The sequence below is a fragment of the Mus caroli genome, unplaced genomic scaffold, assembly GCF_978045245.1.
Source record: "Mus caroli unplaced genomic scaffold, Mus_caroli_1 scaffold_4, whole genome shotgun sequence".
Classification (NCBI taxonomy): domain Eukaryota; kingdom Metazoa; phylum Chordata; class Mammalia; order Rodentia; family Muridae; genus Mus; species Mus caroli.
Genome location: NW_028227259.1, coordinates 89,707,889 through 89,722,452, shown reverse-complemented (window position 1 = coordinate 89,722,452; position 14,564 = coordinate 89,707,889). Strand labels below are relative to the sequence as shown.

The 14,564-nt window shown below is 37.5% G+C and overlaps 1 protein-coding gene across 3 annotated transcripts in view; it reads left to right on the top strand.

The window, feature by feature from the left end:
- LOC110295249 (UDP-glucuronosyltransferase 2B17-like) overlaps positions 1–14,564 on the top strand; it is a 37,629-nt gene that overhangs the window by 18,406 nt on the left and 4,659 nt on the right. Inside the window, exons 4-6 of one of the 3 annotated variants that reach the window (XM_085836819.1) lie at positions 484–571; positions 989–1,208; positions 7,183–7,308. In XM_085836819.1, the coding sequence (XP_085692945.1) occupies positions 484–571; positions 989–1,208; positions 7,183–7,300 (426 nt within the window). In that variant the 3' untranslated portion in view covers positions 7,301–7,308. Of the gene's footprint in view, positions 1–483; positions 572–988; positions 1,209–7,179; positions 7,309–14,564 lie in introns of all 3 variants that reach the window. The other 2 variants (XM_085836818.1, XM_085836817.1) reach the window with 2 other exon arrangements.

Below are 14,564 nucleotides of genomic sequence, written 5' to 3'. Positions count from 1 at the left end.
GTGGAACATCTCTGTAGCTGAATTATGTTCCAAAGCAATGAATTAAATACTTTCACGTGTTAACTATTTCATTTTTCTAAATATCTTTGCTTGGAAAGTGATGGTTATGTGCAATCTGTCTAAATGTAAAAATTACCCAGAAACTGTTAGCATGCTCTTGCTCAGTCTTTTAAGAATTCCCATTGCTCACCTCTTCTGAGTTGCTCATCTATCTGATAGGAGGCATTTAGCTAAGTTTTCCATTTAAAAAGTTATGTTTTTCATAATTTCTCTTTGGAAAATTATAGTGATATAATTTCTTCCTTTCGATTCCTCCCTCTAAACACTCTCATATCCGTGCCCTTACTCTCTTTCAAACTCATGCCATCGCATTTCATTAATTGCTAGATACACACAAACACACACACATATTCCTAAATATAACCTGCTCAGTCTTTATGTCAAATTTGTCTCCATCAACACAGATTATCTAACATTTAACAGGTTCTTTGGAGATTTGACGGCAAAATTCCAGCCACCTTAGGACCCAATACCAGAATCTACAAGTGGCTTCCCCAAAATGATCTTCTTGGTAAGACTGAAAAACAAATGTGTAATTGTATCCGGCTCTCTCTAATTCGTATACCCATCTTTGTTGACTTCAAAATCTCCCATATTATACTTAGGGAATTGGTTATTTATTTAAGAAAACAAGTTCTGAAATGCATTGCATCTTTTTAAAAACTCATTATTTTTCTTATCTACTATGGGCTCCCCATGTTCCACTGGAAATCTGTATTTCATTGTTCAAGTCTCATGCCTCATGCAAACTTGCAAAAATAGTTCTCTGTAAATTTAGTTCTTCTTGTTCTAAAGCAGAAAGGCATTTTAGTGACATTATGAGTGTAACAATCTTCAAGAAAATCTCCTTTCAGTTCCTGGTAGTATACAGGTCTCTTTTCATTTCTAAGACTCTCATTAATGTTAACATGAATTCATCTTATTCTAGGTCATCCAAAAACCAAAGCCTTTGTAACTCATGGTGGAGCGAATGGCATCTATGAGGCCATCCATCATGGAATCCCTATGATTGGCATTCCTTTGTTTGGAGAACAACATGATAACATTGCTCACATGGTAGCCAAAGGAGCAGCTGTTACATTGGATATCAAAACAATGTCAAGGTCAGATTTGCTCAATGCACTGGAGGAAGTCATAGACAATCCTTTGTGAGTATAACCTTTGAAAGTGTGATTGGTTGATTGATTGATTGATTGATTGGTTAGTTATTCATTCATTGACCGTCTTCCTGAAGGACAAATGAGCAAGAATAATTCTGATATTTTTTTTCATTTTTCTTTCTTTTTTTTTTTTTTGGAGTCTACAGTTTGAATTCTTTATATATTTTAGATATTAGTCCTCTAGCACATGTAGAATGAGCGAAGTTTTTTCCCAATCTGTAGGTTGCTGTTTTGACCTATTGACAGTATCCTTTGACTTGCAGAAGCGTTTGGTTTCATGAGATCCTATTTGTCACTTTTTTTTTTTTAATTAGGTATTTTCCTCAATTACATTTCCAATGATATCCAAAAGTCCCCAATACACTCCCACCCCCAGCCCCCCACCCACCCACCCCCACCCCTTAATCCTGGCATTACCCTGTACTGGGGCATATAAAGTTGGCAAGTCCAGTGGGCCTCTCTTTCCAGTGATGGCCTATTAGGCCATCTTTTGATACAAATGCAGCTAGAGACAAGAGCTCTGGGGTACTGGTTAGTTCATAATAATGATCCACCTATGCGGATGCAGTTCCCTTTAGCTCCTTGGGTACTTTCTCTAGCTCCTCCATTGGGGGCCCTGTGATCCATCCAATAGCTGACTGTGAGTATCCACTTCTGTGTTTGCTAGGCCCCGGCATTGTCTCACAAGAGACAGCTATATCTGGGTCTTTTCAGCAAAATCTTGCTAGTGTATGCAATGGTGTGAGCCTTTGGAAGCTGATTATGGGATGGATCCCTGGATATGGCAGTCTTTAGATGGTCCATCCTTTCTTCACAGCTCCAAACTTTATCTCTGTAACTCTTTCCATGGGTGGGTGTTTTGTTCCCAATTCCAAGAAGGGGCACAGTGTCCACACTTTGGTCTTCGTTCTTCTTGAGTTTCATGCGTTTAACAAATTGTATCTTATATCTTGGGTATCCTAAGTTTTTGAGCTACTATCCACTTATCAATGAGTACATATTGTGTGAGTTCCTTTGTGAATATGTTACCTCACTCAGGATGATGCCCTCCAGATCCATCCATTTGCCTAGGAATTTCATAAATTCATTACTTTTAATAGCTGAGTAGTACTCCATTGTGTAAATGTACCACATTTTCTGTATCCATTCCTCTGTTGAGGGGCATCTGGGTTCTTTCCAGCATCTGGCTATTATAAATAAGGCTGCTATGAACATAGTGGAGCATGTGTCCTTCTTACCTGTTGGAACATCTTCTGGATATATGCCCAGGAGAGGTATTGCTGGAACCTCTGGTAGTATTATGTCCAATTTTCTGAGGAACCGCCAAACTGATTTCCAGAGTGGTTGTACCAGCTTGCAATCCCACCAACAATGAAGGAGTGTTCCTCTTTCTCCACATCTTCGCCAGCATCTGCTGTCACCTGAATTTTTGATCTTAGCCATTCTGACTGGTGTGAGGTGGAATCTCAGGGTTGTTTTGAGTTGCATTTCCCTGATGATTAAGGATGTTGAACATTTTTTCAAGTGCTTCTCTGCCATTCAGTATTCCTCAGGTGAGGATTCTTTGTTCAGTTCTGAGCCACATTTTTTAACGGGGTTATTTGATTTTCTGGAGTCCACCTTCTTGAGTTCTTTGTATATTTTGGATATTAGTCCCCTATCTGATTTAGGATAAGTAAAGATCCTTTCCCAATCTGTTGGTGGTCTTTTTGTCTTATTGACGGTGTCTTTTGCCTTGCAGAAGCTTTACAACTTTATGAGGTCCCATTTATGATTCTCGATCTTACAGCACAAGCTTTTGCTGTTCTATTCAGGAATTTTTCCCCTGTACCCATATCTTCGAGGCTTTTCCCTACTTTCTCCTCTATAAGTTTCAGTGTCTCTGGTTTTATGTGGAATTCCTTAATCCACTTAGATTTGACCTTGGTACAAGGAGATAGGAATGGATCAATTCGCATTCTTCTACATGATATCCGCCAGTTGTGCCAGCACCACTTGTTGAAAATGCTATCTTTTTTCCACTGGATGGTTTTTGCTCCCTTGTCAAAGATCAAGTGACCATAGGTATGTGGGTTGATCTCAGGGTCTTCAATTCTGTTCCATTGGTCTACTTGTCTGTCGTTATACCAGTACCATGCAGTTTTTATCACAATTGCTCTGTAGTACAGCTTTAGTTCAGGCATGGTGATTCCTCCAGAGGTTCTTTTATCCTTGAGAAGAGTTTTTGCTATCCTACGTTTTTTGTTGTTCCAGATGAATTTGCAGATTGCCCTTTCTAATTCGTTGAAGAATTGAGTTGGAATTTTGATGGAGATTGCATTGAATCTGTAGATTGCTTTTGGTAAGATAGCCATTTTTACAATGTTGATCCAGTGACTTGCTTGAGTTAATTTTATATCCAGCTACTTCACCGAAGCTATTTATCAGGCTTAGGAGTTCTCTGTTAGAATTTTTAGGGTCACTTATGTATACTATCATATCATCTGCAAAAAGTGATATTTTGACTTCTTCTTTTCTGATTTGTATCCCCTTGATCTCTTTTTGTTGTCTAATTGCTCTGGCTAGGACTTCAAGTACAATGTTGAATAGGTAGGGAGAGAGTGGGCAGCCTTGTCTAGTCCCTGATTTTAGTGGGATTGCTTCCAGCTTCTCACCATTTACTTTGATGTTGGCTGCTGGCTTGCTGTATATTGCTTTTATCATGTTTAGGTATGGGCCTTGAATTCCTGATCTTTCCAAGACTTTTATCATGAATGGGTGTTGAATTTTGTCAAATGCTTTTTCAGCATCTAACGAGATGATCATGTGGTTTTTGTCTTTGAGTTTGTTTATATAATGGATTACATTGATGGATTTTCATATATTGAACCATCCTTGCATCCCTGGGATAAAACCTACTTGGTTAGGATGGATGATTGTTTTGATGTGTTCTTGAATTCGGTTAGCGAGAACTTTATTGAGGATTTTGCATCAATATTCATAAGGGAAATTGGTCTGAAGTACTCTATTTTTGTTGGGTCTTTATGTGGTTTAGGTATCAGAGTAAGTGTGGCTTCATAGAATGAGTTGGGTAGAGTACCTTCTGATTCTATTTTGTGGAATAGTTTGTGAAGAACTGGGATTAGATCTTCTTTGAAGGTTTGAAAGAACTCTGCACTAAACCCATCTGGTCCTGGGCTTTTCTTGGTTGGGAGACTATTAATGACTGCTTCTATTACTTTAGGGGATATGGGACTGTTTAGATCATTAACCTAATCTTGATTTAACTTTGGTACCTGGTATTTGTCTAGAAACTTGTCCATTTCATCCAGGTTCTCCAGTTTGGTTGAGTATAGCCTTTTGTAGAAGGATCTGATGGTGTTTTGGATTTCTTCAGGGTCTGTTGTTATGTCTCCCTTTTCATTTGTGATTTTGTTAATTAGAATACTTTCCCTATGCCCTCTAGTGAGTCTGGCTAAGGGTTTATCTATCTTGTTGATTTTCTCAAAGAACCAGCTCCTCGATTGGTTGATTCTTTGAATTGTTCTTCTTGTTTCCACTTGGTTAATTTCACCCCTGAGTTTGATTATTTCTTACAGTCTACTCCTCTTGGGTGAATTTGCTTCCTTTCGTTCTAGCGCTTTTAGGTGTGTTGTCAAGCTGCTAATGTGTGCTCTCTCTAGTTTCCTTTTGGAGGCACTCAGAGCTTTGAGTTTTCCTCTTAGAAATGCTTTCAATGTGTCCCATAAGTTTGGGTATGTTGTGTCTTCATTTTCATTAAACTCCAGAAAGTCCTTAATTTCTTTCTTTATTCCTTCCTTGACCAAGGTATCATTGAGAAGAATGTTGCTTAGTTTCCACGTGTGTGTTGGCTTTCTATTATTTATTTTGTTATTGAAGATCAGTCTTAGTCCATGGTGATCTGATAGGGTGCATGGGACAAATTCAATATTTTGTATATGTTGAGGCTTGTTTTGTGACCAATTATGTGGTCAATTTTGGAGAAGGTACCATGAGGTGCTGAGAAAAAGGTATATCCTTTTGTTTTAGGATAAAATGTTCTGTAGATATCTGTCAGATCCATTTGTTTCATAACCTCTGTTAGTTTCACTGTGTCCCTGTTTAGTTTCTGTTTCCATGATCTGTCCAATGGTGAAAGTGGTGTGTTGAAGTCTCCCACTATTATTGTGTGAGGTGCAATGTGTGCTTTGAGCTTTACTAAAGTATCTTTAATGAATGAGGCTACCCTTTTATTTGGAGCATAGATATTCAGAATTGATAGTGCCTCTTGGAGGATTTTACCTTTGATGAGAATGAAGTGCCCTTCCTTGTCTTTTTTGATGACTTTGGGTTGGAAGTCAATCTTATCAGATATTATAATCGCTACTCCAGCTTGTTTCTTCCTACCATTTGCTTGGAAAATTGTTTTCCAGCTTTTCATTCTGAGGTAGTGTCTATCTTTTTCTCTGAGATGAGTTTCCTGTAAGCAGCAAAATGTTGGGTCCTGTTTCTGTAGCCAGCCTGTTAGTCTCTGTCTTTTTATTGGGGAGTTGAGTCCATTGATATTAAGAGATATTAGGGAGAAGTAATTGTTGCTTCCTTTTATTTTTGTTGTTAGAGTTGGTGTTCTGTTCTTGTGGCTGTCTTCTTTTAGGTTTGTTGAGGGATTACCTTCTTGCTTTTTCTAGGATGTGGTTTCCGTCCTTGTATTGGTTTTTTTCTGATATTATCCTTTGAAGTGCTGGATTCGTGGAAAGATAATGTGTGAATTTGGTTTTGTTGTGGAATACTTTGGTTTCTCCATCTATGGTAATTGAGAGTTTGGCTGGGTATAGTAGCCTGGGCTGGAAATTGTGTTCTCTTAGTTTCTGTATAACATCTGTCCAGGCCCTTCTGGCTTTCATAGTCTCTGGTGAAAAATCCGGTGTAATTCTGATAGGCTTGCCTTTATATGTTACTTGACCTTTTTCCCTTACTGCTTTTAGTATTCTATCTTTATTTAGTGCCTTTGTTTTTCTGATTATTATGTGTCGGAAGGAATTTCTTTTCTGGTCCAGTCTATTTGGACTTCTTTAAGCTTCTTGTATGTTCATGGGCATCTCTTTCTTTAGGTTTGGAAAGTTTTCTTCTATAATTTTGTTGAAGATATTTGCTGGTCCTTTGAGTTGAAAATCTTCATTCTCATCTACTCCTATTATCCGTAGGTTTGGTCTTCTCATTTTGTCCTGGATTTCCTGGATGTTTTGAGTTAGGATCTTTTTGGATTTGTATTTTCTTTGATTGTCGTGCCGATGTTCTCTATGGAGTCTTCTGCACCTGAGATTCTCTCTTCCATATCTTGTATTTTGTTGCTGATGCTTGCATCTATGGTTCCAGATTTCTTTCCTAGGGTTTCTATCTTCAGGGTTGCCTCAATTTGGGTTTTCTTCATTGTCTCTACTTCCCTTTTTAGGTCTTGGATGGTTTTATATAATTCCATCACCTGTTTGGTCTGGTTTTCCTGCAATTCTTTAATGGAATTTTGTGCTTCCTCTTTAATGTCTTCTACCTGTTTAGCAGTGTTCTCCTGTATTTGTTTGAGTGTGTTATTAAAGTCCTTCTTGATGTCCTCTACCATCATCATGAGATATGCTTTTAGATCTGGGTCTAGCTTCTCCGGTGTGTTGGGGTGCCTTGGACTGGGCGAAGTGGGAGTGCTGGGTTCTGATGATGGTGAGTGGTCTTGTTTTCTGTTAGTAAGATTATTACATTTTCATTTCGCCATCTGGTAATCTCCGGGGTTAGTTGTTATCGTTGTCACTGTTTAAATATTGGAGCAGACTCTGTGTTCCACTCACCAGAAGTCTCAAGATCCTGTGGCAGGTTTCGTGGGTAGCTAGCGAGTGTCAGCCGACCCTGCACCCTAGCTACTCAGGTGCTGATCTGACCAGAAGAGGCTTGTGGCCCTACTCAGGCCGGTTTTCTGCCTCCCCAACCAAAGCAGTCTCGGGTCCCGCACGATTGGACTGGAGCAGAAGCTGTGTTCCACTCACCAGAAGTCTCAAAATCCTGTGGCGGGTGTCGTGGATAGCTGGCGGGTGTCAGCCGACCCTGCGCCCTAGCTTCCCAGGTGAGAGTCAGACCGGAAGAGCCTATTTGTCACTTCTTGATCTTAGAGCCTGAACCATTGGAGTTGAGTTCTGTTTGGGAAATCCACCCCCCCCCCAAGCATAATGAGTTCAAGGTGCCCTCTATATCTTCTATTAGAGTCAGTGTATCTGCTTTTCTGTTGAGGTCCTTGATCCACTTTGTGCTTTGTGCATGGTAACAAATATAGATCAATTTGCATTCTTCTACATGTAGATCACCAGTTAGACCAGCACCATTTCTTGAAGATGCTTTCTTTTTCCACTATATAATTTTGTCTTCTTTGTCAATGATCAAAAGTCCAAGGTGTATGTGTTTATTTCTGGGTCTTCAATTCTATTCCATTGATCAACCTGTATGTCTTTGTACCAATACCATGTAGTCATAATATTTGTCACTATTGTGACCAGTGTTTTTTCACTAATTTATTTTTCAGTCCATTTATCATCTTTATAAAAGAAGGCTGTTGATGTGTTTGAGTTAATTGTATATCTGACCACTTTTCTGAAGTTGTTTATCAGCTGTAGTTCTCTGATAGAATTTTGGGGCCCCCCTTATGTACACATTTGCAAACATTGATACCTTGACTTCTCCCTTTCCAAACTAATCTCCATTCATTTAATTTCTCTAGCTAGAACTTCAAGTAATATATTAAGTAGATGGGGAGAGAATGAGCAGCCTTGCCTTGTCCCAGATTTTAGAGGGATTCTTCAAGTTCTCACATTTTAATTTGATGTTTGCTATTTGTTTGCTGTATGTTACTTTTATGTTTAGGTATATGGCATAAACTCCTGATCTCTCCAAGACTTTTAACAAGAAGGGGTGTTGGATTTTTTTTCAAAGGCATTTTCAGCAATTAATAACATATTCATGTGATTTTTTTTCCTTTGACTTTGTTTATACACTGGATTGTGTTGGTGCATTTTTATATAGTAAACTATTCCTGAATCCCTGAGATGAAGCCTACTTGACATTGATGAATGATGTTTTTGACTTGTTCTTGGATACCATTTGTGATAATTTTATTCAGTATTTTTGCATTGATATTCAGAAGCAAAACTGTTCAAAACTTCTCATGATTTGTTGCATCCTTGTGTGGTTTAGGAATCAGAGCAACTGTGGCTTCATAGAATGAATTAGATAATGTTCCTTCTGTTTTACACACACACACACACACAAACACACACACACACACACAAATTGAATAGTTTGATGTACTAGTTCTTCCTTGAAGAAAACAATCTGGCCCTGGGTGACTGTTAATGACTGCATCTATGTCCTCAGGTGTTATGGGATGGTTTAGATGGTTTATCTGATTCTGATTTAACTTGTTACCTGATATCTGTCTAAAACCATCTATTAAATCTAGATTTTCCAGATTTGTGGGGTTTACGCTTTTGAATTGGGATCTGAAGATTTTTTTAATCTCTTCAGATTATGTTGTTATGTCTCCTTTTCACTTCTGATATTGTAACTTTAGATACTGTCTCTGTGCCCTTTAGTTAGTTTGACTAAGGGTGTATCTATCTTGTCGATTTTCTCAAAAAACCAGTTTTTGGTTTTGTTGCTTCTTTTATTATTCTCTTTGATTTCAGCCCCAAATTTGGCTATTTCCTTTACTCTATTCCTCTTGGGTATGTTTGCTTCTTTTTGTTCTAGAAATTTCAGGTGTGATGTTAAAGTGCTATAATGGGATCTCTCCAATTTCTTTATAAAAGCACTTAGTGCTATGAATTTGCATCTTAACACTGCTTGCATTGTGTCCCATAGATTTGGGTTTGATATGTCTTCATTTTCATTGAATTCTATAAAGTATTATATTTATTTCTATATTTTTCCATGACTATGTTATCATTGAGCAAAGAGTTATTCAGTTGCCCTGAGTATGTGGGCTTTCTTTTGCTTTTGTTGCTACTGAGATCCAGCCTGAGTCCATGGCGATCTGTTAGAAGAAATGGGATTATTTCAATCTTCTTGTATCTATTAAGGCTTTTTTGTGTCTGATTATATGATTAGTTTTGGAGAAGGTTCTATGAGGTGCTGAAAAGAAGGCATATTCTTTTGTATTTGGATGAGTATTTTATAGATATCTGTTAAATCCTTTTAGCTCATAACTTCTGTTAGTATCACCCCATCTCTGTTTAGTTTGTGTTTCAATGACCGGTCCATTGGTGAGAGTGGGTTTTTGAAGTTTCCCACTATTATTGTGCAAGGTTCAGTGTATGATTTGAGCTTTGGTAATGTTTTTTAGAAATGTGTGTGCCTTTGCATTTAGGTCATAGATGTTCAGAAATGAGACTTAATCTTGATGGATTTTTTCCTTTGATGAATATGAAGTATTCTTCCCCATCTCTTTTAAATACTTTCTGTTGAAAGTCTATTTCATTGGATATTAGAATGGCTACTCTAGCTTGTTACTTGGAACCATTTACTTGAAAAATTTGTTTCCAGCATTTTATTCTGAGGAAATACCTATTGTTGTTGCTGAGATATATTTCTTATATGTACCAAAACTATGGATACAGTTTGTGCATCTCACTTTTGGACTTTTTTTCCTTTGTTTAAATTAGATATTTTCTTCATTTACATTTCACATGCTACCCTGCTTTCTGGCCTGGACTGCATCTGTACAAGGGAATACAATCTTCCCAAGACCAGGAAACTCTCCAACCACTGATGTCCTACTAGGCCATCCTCTGCTACATATGCAACTAGAGACACAAGCTCTGGGGGGGGGGGTCCTGTTTAATTCATATTCTTGTTCCTCTTCTAGGGTTGCAGACCCCTTTAGCTCCTTGGGTACTATCTCTGGGTCCTACATTAGGGGCCCTGTGTTCCATCTAATAGATGACTGTGAGCATCCACTTCTGTGTTTGACAGGCACTGGCATAGCCTCAACATAGATAGATATATCAGGGTCCTGTCAGCAAAATCTTGCTGGAATATGCAATAGTGTCTGGGTTTGGGGTTTATTTATGGGATGGATCTCCTGGTGGGGCATTCTCTGGATGGTCCTTCCTTCCATCTCAGCTCCGAACTTTGTCTCTGTAACTCTTTCATAGGTATTTTGTTCCCCATTCTAAGAAAAAATGAAGCATCTTTGGTCTTCTTTCTTTTTGAGTTTCATGTGTTTTACAAATTGTATCTTGGGTATTCTAAGTTTCTGGGCTAATATCCAATTACCAGTGAGTGTGTATAATGTGTGTTCTTTCTGATTGGATTGCATCATTCAGGATGATATCCTCCAGATCCATCCATTTGCCTACGAATTTCATAAATTCATTGTTTTGAATTGCTGAGTAGTACTCCATTGTGTAAAAGTACCACCACATTTTCTGTATCCATTTCTTTGTTGAGGGACATCTGGGTTATTTCCAGCTTCTGACTATTATAAATAAGACTGCTATGAGCATAGTGGAGCATGTGTCCTTTTTACAAGTTGGAACATCTTCTCGATATATGCCCAGGAGAGGTATTGCTGGATTTTCTGGTAGTACCATGTCTAACTTTCTGAGGAACTACCAGACTGATTTCCAGAGTGGCTCTACCAGCTTGCAATCCCACCAGCAATGAAGGAGTGTTCTTTCTCAACATCCTTGCCAGCATCTGCTGTCACCTGAATTTTTGATCTTAGCCATTCTTACTGGTGTGAGGTGCTATCTCAGGGTTGTTTTGATTTGCATTTTCCTAATTATTAAGGATGTTGAACATTTTTTCAGGTGATTCTCAAACATTCGGTATTCCCCAGTTGAGAATTCTTTGTTTAGCTCTGTACCCCATTTTTAATGGGGTTATTTGATTTTCTGGAGTCTACCCTCTTGAGTTCTTTGTATATATTGTTTATTAGTCCACTATCAAATTTAGGATTGGTAAAGATCCTTTCCCAATCTGTTGGTGGCCTTTTTGTCTTATTCACAGTATCTTGTGCCAATAGAAGTTTTGCAATTTTATGAAATATCATTTGTCAATTCTCAATCTTACAGCAGTAGCCATTGCTGTTCAGTTCAGTAATTTTTCCCCTGTGCCCATATCTTCAAGGCTTTTCCCCACTTTCTCCTCTATAAGTGTCAGTGTCTCTGGTTTTATATATAGTTCCTCGATCCACTTAGACTTGAGCTTTGTACAAGAAGATAAGAATGGATCAATTTGCATTCTTCTACATGATAACTGCCAGTTGAGCCTGCAACATTTGTTGAAAATGCTGTCTTTTTTCCACTGGATGGTTTTAGCTCCTTTGTCAAAGATCTGTGTGTTCATTTCTGGGTCTTCAATTCTATTGCATTGATCTACCTGTCTGTCACTGTCCTAGTACTATGCAGTTTTTATCACAATTTCTATGTAGTAAAGCTTGAGATCAGGCATAGTGATTCCACCAGAGGTTCTTTTATTGTTCAGAATAGTTTTCGCTATCCTAGTTTTTTTTTTTTTTTTTTTTTTGTAATTTCAGATGAATTTGCAAATTGCCCTTTCTAACTCTGTGAAGAATTGAGTTAGAATTTTGATGGGGATTGGATTGAATCTGTGGATTGCTTCCGGCAGGACAGCCATTTTTACTATATTAATCTTGCCAATCCATGAGCATGGGAAATCTTTCCATCTTCTGAGATCTTCTTCAAATTCTTTCTTCAGAGACTTGAAGTCCTTATCATGTACATCTTTCACTTCCTTAGTTAGAGTTGCACCATGGTATTTTATATTATTTGTGAATATTGTGAAGGGTGTTGTTTCCCTAATTTCTTTGTCAGCCTGTTAACCTCTGTGTAGAGAAAGGCCATTGATTTGTTTGAGTTAATTTTATATCCAGCTACTTCACTGAAGCTGTTTATCAGGTTTAGGAGTCCTCTGGTGGAAGTTACAGGGTCACTTATATATACTATCATATCATCTGCAAATAGTGATATTTTGACTTCTTCCTTTCCAATTTGTATCCCCTTGACCTCCTTTTGTTGTCTAGTTGTTCTGGGTAGGACTTTAAGTACTATATCAAATAGGTAGGGAGAATGTAGCCAGCCTTGTTTAGTCCCTGATTTCAGTGGGATTGCTTTAAGTTTCTCTCCATTTAGTTTGATGTTGGCTATTAGTTTGCTGTATATTTCTTTATTATGTTTAGATATGGGCCTTGAATTCCTGATCTTTCCAAGACTTTTATCATTAATGAGTGTTGGATTTTGTCAAACGCTTTCTCAGCATCCAATGAGATAATCGTGTAGTTTTTGTCTTTGAGTTTGTTTATATAGTAGATTACATTGATGGATTAGTGTATATTAAACCATCCCCGCATCAAGCCTACTTGATCATTATGGATGATTGTTTTGATGTGTTCTTGGATTCAGTTAGCGAGAATTTTATTGAGTATATTGATATCGATATTCATAAGAAAATTGGTCTGAAGTTCTCTTTCTGTGTTGGGTCTTTATGTGGTTTAGTTATCAGAGTAATTGTGGCTTCAAAGAATGAATTGGGTAGGACCTTCTGTTTCTGTTTTGTGTAATAGTTTGAGGAGAATTGGAATTAGCTCTTCTTTGAAGGTCTGAAAAAACCCTGTAGTAAATCCAGCTGGTCCTGGGCTTCTTTGGTTTAGAGAATATTGATGACTGCTTATATTTCTTTAGGGGATGTGGAACTTTTTAGATGATTATTCTCATCCTGATTTAACTTTGCTAATTGTTATCTGTTTAGAAAATTGTACTTTTCATTCAGGTTTTCCAATTTTGTTGAGTATAGCCTTTTATAGTAGGATAATGTTTTGGATTTCCTCTGGTTCTGTTCTTATGTCTCCCTTTTCATTTCTGATTTTATTAATTAGGATACTGTCCCTAAACCCTCTAGTTAGTCTGGCTAAGAGTTTATCTATCTTGTTGATTTTCTCAAAAAAACAAAAACAAAAACAAAACAAAACAAAAAACCTAGCTCCTTGTTTAGTTGATTCTTTTTATAGTTCTTTTTTTTTCCCCACTTGGTTGATTCCAGCCCTGAGTTTGATTATTTCCTGCCTTCTACTCTTCTTTGGTGAATTCACTTCCTTTTTTTCTAGAGCTTTTAGTTGTGCTGTCAAGTTGCTAGTGTATGCTCTCTCTATTTTCCCTTTGGCAGCACTCAGAGCTATGAGTTTTTCTCTTAGGACTGCTTTCATTATGTTCCATAAGTTTGGGTATGTTTTCGCTTCATTTTTATTAAATTCTAAAAAGTCTTTTATTGAGTAGAATGTTGTTCAGCTTCCACGTGAATGTTGGCTTTCTATTATTTATGTTGTTATTGAAGATCAGCCTTAGTCCATGGTGATCTGATAGGATGCATGGGACAATTTCAATATTTTTGTATGTGTTGAGGCCAATTTTGTGGCCTACTTTATGGTCAGTTTTGGAGAAGGTACCATGAGGCTCTGAGAAGGTATATCCTTTTGTTTTAGAATAAAATGTTCTGTAGATATCTGTTAAATCTATTTGCTTCATAACTTCTGTTAGTTTCAATGTGTCTCTATTTAGTTTCTGTTTTCAGGATCTGTCTATTGTTGAGAGTGGGGTGTTTAAATCTCCCACTACTACTATGTGAGGTGCAATTTGTGCTTTGAACTTTACTATAGTTTCTTTAATGAATGTGGACGCCCTTGCATTTGGAGCATAGATATTCAGAATTGAAAGTTCCTCTTGGAAGATTTTATCTTTGATGAGTATGAAGTGCCCCTCCTTGTCTTTTTTGATAACTTTGGGTTGAAAGTTGATAGTTGATATTAAAATGGTTACTCCAGCTTGGTTCTTCAGACCATTTGCTTAGAAAATAGTTTTCTAGCCTTTTACTCTGAAGTAGTGTCTGTCTTTGTCCCGGAGTTGAGTTTCCTGTATGCAGCAAATTGTTGGGTCCTGTTTATGTAGTCAGTCTGTTAGTCTCTGTCTTTTTATTGGGGAACTGAATCCATTGATATTAAGAGATATTAAGGAAAAATAACTGTTGCTTCCTGTTATTTTTGTTGTTAGAGCTGGGATTCTGTTCTTGTGCCTATCTTCTTTTAGATTTGTTGAAGAATTACTTTCTTGCTCTTTCTGGGGCATAATTTACCTCCTTGTGTTGGAGTTTTCCCTTTATTATCCTTTGAAGGGCTGGATTCATGAAAAGATATTGTGATAATTTGATTTTGTTATGGAATACTTTGGTTTCTCCATCTATGGTAATTGAGAATTTTGCTGGGTATATAGTAGCCTGGGCTGGCATTTGTGTTCTCTTAGGGTCTATATAACATCT